The 11950-nt window shown below is 37.9% G+C and overlaps 1 protein-coding gene across 1 annotated transcript; it reads left to right on the top strand.

Annotated features, from left to right (window-relative positions):
* Positions 1-10862: 10862 nt before the first annotated feature.
* LOC112807777 (small ribosomal subunit protein eS7-like) lies at positions 10863-11528 on the top strand. The gene has a single exon (XM_073885801.1). It carries the CDS (start codon positions 10894-10896, stop codon positions 11476-11478), a length of 585 nt encoding a protein of 194 aa, XP_073741902.1. The 5' UTR covers positions 10863-10893; the 3' UTR covers positions 11479-11528.
* The last annotated feature ends 422 nt before the right edge of the window (positions 11529-11950 follow it).

Below are 11950 nucleotides of genomic sequence, written 5' to 3'. Positions count from 1 at the left end.
AAAAGATAAATGAAAAAGTGCTCAAGATTACTAATCAGGGAAATACAAATTAAAATCTTAAGCAGATACTACCTTACACCAGTTAGCATGGCTATCTATTATCAAGAAAACAAGAAAAAACAAGTGTTGGCAAGTGTGAGGATGGAAGAGAGCGCTTGTACACTTTTGGTGGGAATGTAAATTGGTACAGTCATTATGGAAAACAGTATGGGGGCTCCTTAAGAAATTAAAACAGAACTAGTATATGATCCAGCAATCTCACTCCTTGATATATATACAAAGGAAAGACAGTAATTTGGTACAATTATTTTGGAGAGGAATTTGACAATATAGGTCCAGATTATAAATTGTGCATACCTATGACCCAATATTTTCACATCTAGGAATTTATCCAACACAAATACTATGACTTCTACCAAAATATGTGTACCAAGATGTTTATAGTGAATTCATTGTAATAAAAAAGTAATTCAAACAAATAAAGGATCATATAGTGAATTCATTGTAATAAAAGTAATTCAAACAAATAAAGGATCTATCCATACAAGAGAATACTATGTAACCATTAACAATGTGATAGATACTTGCTGATAGAGAAAATGCTCAATAAATAGAAAGCAAAAAGTCAAATAGGATAATACGTACTGTAGTTATCCTATTTGTGAAATAAAACAAGAAAAACATATATGCTTATATATATACAGAAAATTATTAGAAGACAAGAAAAATATCACTTATATGTGAGAATTGAAATTGAGAGGTGAGTCCTTTTTTTCCCACTATATGCTTCTCTGTGCTATTTTAGCTTTTGGTCATGTGTTTCCATGACTTCTGTACATTTTAAAAGTTATTTAATAATACCAGGTATTTGGACTCCAAATATAAGTGCCCTTTCCTACCCATCATATATTTCCATTTTTATATCTACCACCAAGGTCCACCACACTGCCTTGCATATGATAAGAACTGAAATAATTATTGGAAAGCATTCAGAAAGAGAAAGGATTTGTTCCCTTTAAGAAAAGGCTAATTGGTGCCAAAAAGCTGGTTGTAAAAATGGTTGAGAAAGTTGTCTCATGAAACAAAACTCATTCAATTGTAATCGGAATTGATAAGAGAGGGATTAGAGTAGGTTAGAAATGAGAAGTCTGGTTTCCACAGCAACCTCTTCCTGATTGGAAGGAACACTTCGCTAGAGAGGAGCTGCTGATGTAGGCGCTGCTGCCTCCATCATCTTTGTTTTCATTTGGCTTTGATCAACAGGCAATGAGCAAGCAAACTAGAAGCAATTCTGGGAGTCAGTGTCATAACCACAGCAACAGGCATGGGCATAGGCATAGCAAAAGGGACCTTGATGGGGGAGGACAGAGCAGACTGGCAGGCGGCGATGGGGAGAAGGAAACCTTTACAGTATAGGGCCCAACCTGAATAAGGGAGGTGAACAAAAGTCCAAATCACAGGGTCCAAGGGGATGGGGCTAATTCAAGTCTTAGTTGCACTGGTTTTGAGAGCCAATTTGGAGTCTGGGGACCAGAACAGTAGTATTTGCATATTGGTAATAATCACAGAAATTTGGGTGGAGGTTTCTAAATTCCAGGGGTTAATCTGAGTTGAAAAAGATTCAAACTCACAGTTGGAGAATCATGACAGGATCAGGTTCCCCTCTTAACCTAAGGATAGAGACAAGGCAAGATCTATGCTGGTGGGGTAGGGTGGGATTTAAACCAGCAATTGCAATAGAAACTTCTAGAAGCCCTGTGAGAGTTGGAGTCTCTCTTATACACTGACTGATATATCCCCACGTAACTAGAATAATTTTTGACACAGATATATATATACCATAAATATGTATCAAATAAATGAAGCCCAGTTCTTCACATTAAGACTTCCCTCGGGGCACACAGGTGGCTCAGTCACTAGGCGTCTGCCTTCGATTCAGGTCATGATCCCAGGGTCCTGGGATTGAGCCCGGCATCGGGCTCCCTGCTCAGCGGGGAGCCTGCTTCTCGCTCTCCCACTCCCCCTGCTTGTGTTCCTGCTTTTGCTATCTCTCTCTGTCAAATAAATAAATAAAATCTTTAAAAAAAAAAAAGATTTTCCTCAAACACACTAGATATGTCTTTAGGGCAGCAGGCTAGTTCTTTTTTTCCAAATGTAAAATTTACTTATTTATTTACTTTCCTTGAACTGTCATATGTCTTTTACTTTATTATTATTCTTTTAAACACACAGTGTTTTACTTGTTTCAGGTGTATGATATAGTGACTCAACACTTCCATGTATCACCCAGTGCTCATCACAAGTGCATTTCTTACTCCCCTTCACCTATTAAACCCGTCCCCCCACCACCTCCCCTCTGGTAACCATCAGTTTGTTCTCTATAATTAAGAGTCTGTTTCTTGAATTGTCACTCCTTTTTTTTCCTTTGCTCCTTGGTTTTGTTTTTTTAAATTCCACATATGAGTGAAATCATATGGTATTTGTCTTTCTCTGACTGACTTATTTCACTTAGCATTATACTCTCTAGCTCCATCCATGTCGTTGCAAATGGCAAGATTTCATTCTTTTTTATGGCTGAATAATATTCCATTATATGTATATTATATATATGGATACTAGGATATAAAATGGATATAGATATAGGGGCACCTGGGTGGCTCAGTCAGTTAAGTGTCTGCCTTTGGCTCAGGTCATGATCCTAGGGTCCTGGGATCGAGCCCCACATCAGGCTCTCTGCTAGCAGGGAGCCTGCTTCTCTCTCTCCCTCTGCTACTCCCCTTGCTTGTATTCTCTGTGTGTGTGTGTGTGTGTCAAATAAATAAATGAAATCTTTAAAAAAATAAAATGGATATAGATATAGAATAAAAAAGGTGATATATCTTTATCCATTCATCAATTGATGGACACTTGGTTTGCTTCCATATCTTGACTACTGTAAATAATGCTGCTATAAACAAAAGGCTGCATGTATCCCTTTGAACTAGTGTTTTTGTATTCTTTGGGAAATTATCCAGTAGTGCCATTGCTGGGTCATAGGGTAGTTCTATTTTCAAGTTTTTGAGGAATCTCCATGCTGTTTTCCAGAGTGACTGCACCAGTTTGCATTCCCACCAGCAGTGCAAGAGGTTCGTTTTTCGGCATATCCTCACTATCTGTCGTTTCTTTTGCTGTTGATCTTAGCCATTCTGACAGGTGTGAGGTGATATCTCATTGTAGTTTTGATTTGCATTTCCATGATGGTAAGTGATGATTCACATCTTTCCATGTGTCTGTTGACCATCTGTATGTCTTCTTTGGAGAAATATCTCTTCATGTCTTCTGCCCATTTTTAATTGGAGTATTTGTTTATGGGTTGTTTAGTTGTATAAGTTTTTTATATATTTTGGATACTAACCCTTTATTGGATACATCATTTGCAAATATCTTCTTCTATTCTGTAGGTTGCCTTTTAGCTTTGTTGTTTCCTTCACTGTGCAGAAGCTTTTTATTTTGATGTAGTCCCAATAGTTTATTTTTGCTTTTGTTTCCCTTACCTCAGGACACATATCAAGAAAAAAATTGCTAGGGCAATGTCAAGGAGGGTGCTAGCTGTGTTCTCTTCTAGGAGTTTTTATGGTTTCAGGTCTCACATTTAGGTCTTTAATCCATTTTGAATCTATTTTTGTGTATGCTCTAAGAAATAATTAACAGAAATAAGTTTGACAGGGCGCCTGGGTGGCTCAGTTGGTTAAGTGGACTGCCTTCAGCTCAGGTCATGATCCTGGAGTCCCAGGATTGAGTCCCACATCAGGCTCCCCGCTCAGTGGGGAGTCTGCTTCTCCCCCTGACCCTCTCCCCTCTCATGCTCTCTCACTCTCTCTAATAAATAAAACCTTTTTTTTAAAAAAAGAAAGAAGTTTGACAGTTTCTTTCTTTTGCATGTTGTTGTCCAGTTTCCCCAACATCATTTGTTGAAGACACTGACTTTTTCCCATTGGATATTCTTTCCTGCTTTGTCAAAGATTAATTGACCATATAGTTGTGGGTTTCTTCCTGGGTTGTCTATTCTGTTCTATTGATCTGTGTGTCTATTTTTGTGCCAGTACCATACTGCTTTGATTACTACAGCTTTGTAATATAACTTGAAGTCTGGAATTGTGATCCTTCTAGCTTTGCTTTTCTTTTTCAAGATTGCTTTGGCTATTTAGGGTCTTTTGTATTTCCATATAAATTTTAGCATTGTTTGTTCCAGTTCTGTGAAAAATCTTGTTGGTATTTTGATAGGGATTCCATTAAATGTATAGATTGCTTTGAGTAGTATAGATATTTTACCAATATTTGTTCTTCCAATCCATAAGCATGAAATGTCTTTTCATTTCTTTGTGTTGTCTTGAATTTCTTTCATTGTTTTTTTTTACACTTTTCAGAGTACAGGTCTCTCACCTCTGGTTAGGTTTATTCCTAAGTATCTTAATATTGTTGCTATAATTGTAAATTGTATTGTTTTCTTAATTTCTCTTTCTGCTGCTTTGTTATTGGTGTATAGAAATGCAACAGTTTTCTGTACATTGATTTTGCATCCTGCAAATTTACTGATTTCATTTATCAGTTCTAGCAGTTTTTTTCTGGAGTCTTTCAGGTTTTCTATATATAGTATCATGTCATCTGCAAATAGAGAAAGCTTTACTTCTTCCTTGCTCATTTGGATTCCTTTTACTTTTTGTTTTCTGATTGCTGTGGCTAGGACTTACAGTACTATGTAAAATAAGTGGTGAGAGTGGACACCTCTGTCTTATTCCTGAATATAGAGGAAAATTTTTCAGTTTTTCCCATTGAAGATGATATTAGATGTGGGTTTCTCATAGATAGTCTTTATTATGTAGAGGTATGTTCCCTCTAAGCCTACTTTGTTGAGGGTTTTTATCATGAATGGATGTTGTCAAATGCTTTTTCTGCCTCTATTGAAATGACCATATGGTTCTTTTCCTTTCTGTTATTGATGTGGTATATCATGTTGATCAATTTACAAGTACTGAATCAGCCTTGCAACCTAGGAATAATCCCACTTGATTGTGGTGAATGGTTTTTTAATGTATTGTTGGGTATTTTTTGCTAGTATTTTGTTGATGATCCTTATCTATGTTCATCAGGGATATTGGCCTGTAGTTCTCTTTTTTAATGGTATCTTTACTTGGCTTCTGTAACAGTGTAAAGCTGGCCTCATAGAATGAATTTGGAAGTTTTCCTTCCTTTTCTGTTTGTTGGAATAGTTTGAGAGGAATAGGTATTAACTTTTCTTTAAATGTTTGGTAGAATTGGCCTGTGAGGTCATCTGGTCCTGGAATTTTGTCTGTTTGGAGTTTTTTTTGTTTTTTTTTTTTTTTTTTTTTTTACTGATTCAGTATTTTTGCTGGTTATCAGTCTGCTCTAGTTTTCTTTTTCTTCCCATTTCAGTTTTGGTAATTTATGTTTCTAGGGATTTATCCATTTCCTCCGTGTTGTCCAATTTGTTGGCATATAGTTTTTAATAATATCCTCTTATAATTGTTTGTGTATCTTTGGTGTTGGTTGTTTTTCTTTTTTCTCATCTGTGATTTTATTTATTAGGGTCCTTTCTATTTTCTTTTTGATAAGTCTGGCTAGAGGTTTATCAATTTTATTGTTTTTTTTCAATGAAACAGCTCCTGGTTTCATTGATCTGTTCTACAGGTTTTTTTGTTTGTTTGTTTTTTAGTTTCTATATGATTTATTTCTGCTCTAATCTATTATTTCCTTCCTTCTGCTGGCTTTAGTCTTCATTTGTTGTTCTTTTTCTAGCTCCTTTAAGCGTAAGGTTAGGTTATTTATTTGAGCTTTTCCTTGCTTCTTGAGGTAGGCCTGTATTGCTATATATTTCCGTCTTGAGACCACTTTTGCTGCATCCCAAAGGTTTTGGATCATTGTGTTTTCATTTTCATTTGTTTCCATGTAATTTTTTTATTTCTTCTTTGCTTTCCTGGTTGACCTATTCATTGTTTAGTAGCATGTTATTTAACTTGCATGTATCTGTGGTCTTTCCAAATTTTTTCTCATGGCTGATGTCTAGTTTCATAGCATTGTGGTGAGAAAAGGTGCAGAGTATGATTTCAATCTTTTTGTATTTATTGAGGCCTGTTTTGTGACCTAATATATGATCTATCTTGCAGAATGTTCCATATGCACTTGAAAAGAATGTGCATTCTGCTCTTTGAGGATTGAATATTTTGAATAGACCTGTTAAGTCCATCTGTTCCAGTGTGTCATTCAAAGCCATTGTTTTGAGTGAGGTGTTAAAGTTCCCTATTATTATTGTGTTATTATCGACTAGTTCTTTTATGTTTGTTATTAATTGTTTTATGCATTTGGGTACTCTGAAATTGAGTTCATAAATATCTACAATTGTTGTATCTTCTTGTTGGATTCTCCCCTTTATTATTATATAGTGTCCTTCTTCATCTGTTGTTACAGTGTTTGTTTTAAAGTTTATTTTGTTGTATATAAGTATTGCTAAACTAGGTTTCTTTTGACATCCATTTGCATGATAAATGCTTTTCTAATCCCCTTGCTTTCATTTTTCATTTGTTTTTAGGTCTAAAATGAGTCTCTTGCAGGCAGCATGTAGATGGGTCTAATTTTTTTAAATCCATTCTGACACCCTTATATCTTTTCACATGTAGCCATTTACATCCAAAGTAATTATTGATAGATATATGTTTATTGCCATTTTGTTACTTGTGTTGTGATTGTTTCTGAAGATTTTCTTTGTCTTGTTTTTCTTTCAGGTTTTGCTGATTTTCTTTTGTGATATATTTGGATTTCTTTTTTGTATTTTTTTATTATTATGTTATGTTAATCATGATACATTACATCATTAGTTTTTGATGTAGTGTTCCATGATTCATTGTTTGAGTATAACACCCAGTGCTCTATGCAGAACATGCCCTCTTTAAAACCCATCACCAGGCTAACCCGTCCCCCCACCCCTCCCATCTAGAACCCTCAGTTTGTTTCTCAGAGTCCATAGTCTCTCATGGTTCATCTCCCCCTCTGATTTCCCCCCCTTCATTCTTCCCCTCCTGCTATCTTCTTCTTCTTCTTTTTTTTAACATATAATGTATAATTTGTTTCAGAGGTACAGGTCTGTGATTCAACAGTCTTAGACAATTCACAGTGCTCAACATAGCACATACCCTTCCCAATGTCTATCACCCAACCACCCCCTCCCTCCCACCCCCCACCACTCCAGCAACCCTCAGTTTGTTTCCTGAGATTAAGAATTCCTCATATCAGTGAGGTCATATGATACATGTCTTTCTCTGATTGACTCATTTCACTCAGCATAATACCCTCCAGTTCCATCCAAGTCATTGCAAATGGCAAGATTTCATTCCTTTTGATGGCTGCATAATATTCCATTGTATATATATACCACTTCTTCTTTATCCATTCATCTGTCGATGAACATCTTGGGTCTTTCCACAGTTGTGGACATTGCTGCTATAAACATCGGGGTGCATGTACCCCTTTGGATCCCTACATTTGTATCTTTGGGGTAAATACCCAGTAGTGCAATTGCTGGGTCATATGGTAGCTCTATTTTCAACTTTTTGAGGACCCTCCATACAGTTTTCCAGAGTGGCTGCACCAGCTTGCATTCCCACCAACAGTGTAGGAGGGCCCCCCTTTCTCCGCATCTCCACCAACATCTGTTGTTTCCTGACTTGTTAATTTTAGCCATTCTGACTGGTGTGAGGTGGTATCTTATTGAGGTTTTGATTTGGATTTCCCTGATGCCGAGCGATGTTGAGCACTTTTTCATGTGTCTGTGGGCCATTTGGATGTCTTTGGAAAAATGTCTGTTCATGTCTTCTGCCCATTTCTTGATTGGATCATTTGTTCTTTGGGTGTTGAGTTTGATAAGTTCTTTATAGATTTTGGATACTAGCCCTCTATCTGATATGTCATTTGCAAATATCTTCTCCAATCCTGTCGGTTGTCTTTTGGTTTTGTTGACTGTTGCTTTGATATATTTGGATTTCTTTCTCTTTATTCTTTGCATATTTATTAGGTTTTGATATTTGGCTAGCATTAGTTTTGTATATAACCTCTTCTGCTATATTAAGCTGATGGTTAAGTTTGAGCCCATTCTTTTCTCCTCCCCTCCCCACATTTTAGGTATATGTTATATTTTATATCCTTTTTTTCATGAGTTCCTTGATTGACTTTTTATAGAATATTATTTTTTACTGCTTTTGTGTTTCCTACCTTTATACTGTCAATTTTGGTCTCTCCCTTCCACTCAGAGTTCCCTTTAATTTTTCTTGCAGGCCTACTTTAGTGGTCATGAACTCCTTCAGTTTTTATTTATCTAGGAAAATCTTTATTTCTCCTTGTATTCTGAATGATAGCCTTGCCAGACAGAGTGCTCTTGGCTGCAGGTTTATATCTATTTATATGCATGAATATATCATGCCACTCCCTCTGACTTGGAAAGTTTCTGCTGAACAATCTGCTGCTAGCCTTATGGGGTTTCCCTTGTATGTTACTGTCTTCTTTTTCTTGCTTCTTTGAAAATTTTTTCTTTATCACTATATTTTGCTAATTTAATTACAATATGACTGGTGTGTATCAGCTTTTGTTGATATTGATGGCAGTTCTCTGTGCTGCCTGTACTTGGATGTCTCTTTCTTTCCCTACTTTAGAGACATTTTTAGCTATTATTTCTTGAAATAAATTTTCTGCCCCCCTTTCTCTGTCTTCTTCTTCTGGGACTTCTATAATACAAATGTTTGATGGAGCCACTGATTTCCCTAAGTCTATTCTCATGTTGCTTAATTCTTTCTTTCTTTCGTTTAGCTTGATTACTTTCCATTATTTTGTCTTCTAGGTCATTAATTCATTTCTTGCTTCTTCCAGCCCACAGTTCCTTCCATCAAGTGTATTTCTTATTTCATTTATTGAGCCCTATATCTCTACTATGTTATTCCTCATCTCCGTATTAAGGGTCTCACTCATGTCTTCCACTCTTCTCAAGTCCAGTATCGTTATGATCATTGTTTTAAATATTCCATCAGGCATGTTAGTTATATCTGTTTCATTTAGATCTCGGGCCATGGCCTTGTCCTATTTTTTCATTTGGGATAATTTTCTCTGTCTTCTCATTTTATCTAAGTCTCTGTGCCTATTTTCTCTGTGTTAGGAACATCAAATACACTTCTAGATGGGGTACTTGAGTGTAATGACCTTATGAAGAACAGGTCTTGTAATGCCCTGCCATGTAGTTTCTCCTTTTTTTTTCAGGGTCTGGTGCTTCCAGAGTGTCTCCATTGTGTGCTGAGTGTGCCCTGGTATTTTGTCCTAGCTGTTTTATCCTTCAGACCAGTTGTCTGCAGAGGCTTTCTTTGCCTGTTGTGGGCAGTGTTTGGTCCCTGGCCTGAATGTGGTGCATTTTAACTAGGTGTGCTATGGTCTGTTTGTGAAATGAGACCTGTTGCTACCGCCACTGGAAACGAGGCTCCACAAAACTCCCATGTCAGGGGACCAGTGTGAGCAGGACTTTGGGCCAATCTTCTGGGGGAGGGAGCCTGTCATGCTGGGACTGAGGCAAGCATGACTAGGAAGGGTGGTTCCATTGGAGTGTGGGGGTAGGTGGGTCTTGGTGTAAGCAAGTTAGGTAGCAGGGGTCAGTGTTGCACAAGTTAGGTGGCTCTGTGCTTACCCTGAGGGGTGGGGGAGGGAAAAGGCACCTGCTAATTTCTTTGTTCCCAGAGGGGTTTCTCTGTCAACACTGCCTCTCTGGGATGTGCTTGAAATGAGCACATAACCTCCCCACTCTGTGCCCCAGGCACTCTTCAGATCACTGTTTCCACACTGTATGTTTATGGTTGTTTGCCTGCCTTCTTTCCAAGAGCAGTGCAATGTCCTCTAGGCTTTATTCCAGCCAAGGTCTCTGACCCTTAAAACTCTAGGCTTTAAGCCTTGCTGGCTGCCCAAAGTCATGAAATTTGGCCCCTTTCATTTTCCATCTCCCATTGCTATGGGGATGAGTTTTCATGGTGCAGTCTCTCATATGCGCTAGTTTGCCTCTCACCTTTCTCTGTGACTATGGCTCCCTCCCCACTATAGCGACCATGATCCACTTCTATCCAAAACCACATCTCCATACTTCTTAACTTCTTCCATGAGGCCTCTTCTCTACCTTTAGTTGTGGAGTTTGTTTTGCCAGTCTTTAGGTCAATTTCTGGGGGTATTTAGGATGATTCAATAATTATCTAGTTGTACTCATGGGACTAGGTGAGCCTAGGGTCTTTCTACTCTGCTGCCATCTTCAATCCCTCAGGTAGCAGGCTAATTTTGAACTTCAGCCACTAGGAGAAGTTCCTGATATGTGTTTGGGCTTGGCAAGAGGTGGGTGAGGCTGTGCTAAAGAAAACTTCGTGAAGGCTAAAGAGCTTCACTTCCTACAAATGGGTAATTCTCTAGTAGGCAGGGAATGACAGCTAGAGCTACATGTCTCCTTTAATTAGATTTCAGTTCAAATGTCACCTCTTCAGAAAGACCTTCTCTGACTACTGTAGCTAAAATGTCCCTCAACACTCACCAATGACTCACCAAGTCATTCTTTATCCCATTACTCTGTTTTGGTTTCTTCATCATCTGAAAATATGTGAGGTATTTGTCTATGGGATCAGTTTCTGTGTCCCTCCACTAGAATATAAGTTCCACAAAAGCAAGGACTTTGCCTCATTTATCACTATATTTTTGACTCCTAGAACAGTGCTCAATACATAATAGGTGTTCAGTAAATACTTTTTGAAAGTCAGGCTGAAGTAACTAGTCTAATAAAGAGTTAAGTGTGGCTCTTCCTAGGCCCGCGCTCTCACCAAGGAGAAGGCCATGTTCAGTTCGAGCGTGAAGATTGTGAAGCCCAATGGCGAGAAGCCGGACGAGTTCAAGTCCGGCATCTCCCAGGCTCTCCTTGAGTTGGAGATGAACTCCGACCTCAAAGCCCAGCTGCAGGAGCTGAATATCACGGCTGCCAAGGAAATTGAAGTTGGCGGTGGTCGGAAAGCTATTATCATCTTTGTTCCCATTCCTCAGCTGAAATCTTTCCAGAAAATCCAAGTCCGGCTAGTCCGTGAATTGGAGAAAAAGTTCAGTGGGAAGCATGTTGTTTTTATCGCTCAGAGGAGAATTCTGCCTAAGCCAACTCGAAAAAGCCATACAAAAAATAAGGAAAAGCGTCCCAGGAGCCGCACTTTGACAGCCGTACATGACGTGATCCTGGAGGACTTGGTTTTCCCAAGTGAAATTGTGGGCAAGAGAATCCGTGTGAAACTGGATGGCAGCCGGCTGATCAAGGTTCATTTGGATAAAGCACAGCAGAACAATGTGGAACACAAGGTTGAAACTTTTTCTGGTGTCTATAAGAAGCTTACAGACAAGGATGTTAACTTTGAGTTCCCAGAGTTTCAGTTGTAAACAAAAATGATTAAATAAAACTTTCACAGTAAAAAAAAAAAAAGAGTTAAGTGTGAAGAACTACTTCCCACTTTTTCTCAGAGGAGAAAGAAAAACCAAAGTTCAATTTTGACAGTGATTGAACAATTGAGTTTAGTGACAAAGGTACAAGTTTATACTTGCATTTTTACTCTAACCAGTACATAACTTTCTCATATATTGCTTATAGTGAGCAGACATTTTCTATCTTAACAGTTTCTTTGAACCAGAACAATTGCCAAAGGAGCTCACGTGTTAATCTATGATTACCTCTCCATATGCAAGAAGAAAGTGTTGTCTTCTGTCTATAGTCAAATCTGTAGACTATAGATTAGCATAATCCTGAAAATAATGTTTCTCAGGGGAGGTCTAAGGATCTCCAACATTAGAATCACTTATCTAAAATGCATATTTCTAAGCCTCATTCTGGAACTATCAAATCATAACTGGGGGA

This window comes from Callorhinus ursinus, unplaced genomic scaffold, assembly GCF_003265705.2.
Source record: "Callorhinus ursinus isolate GAN/ISIS: 27379988/994484 unplaced genomic scaffold, GSC_fseal_2.0 scaffold66, whole genome shotgun sequence".
NCBI classification, from domain to species: Eukaryota; Metazoa; Chordata; class Mammalia; order Carnivora; family Otariidae; genus Callorhinus; species Callorhinus ursinus.
Note: the sequence above shows the minus strand (reverse complement) of the source record. Positions and strands in the feature narration are given on the sequence as shown.

Coding starts and splice junctions, on each gene's coding strand:
- LOC112807777 (XM_073885801.1), top strand. CDS start 10,894: ATGTTCAGTTCGAGCGTGAAGATTGTGAAGCCCAATGGCGAGAAGCCG.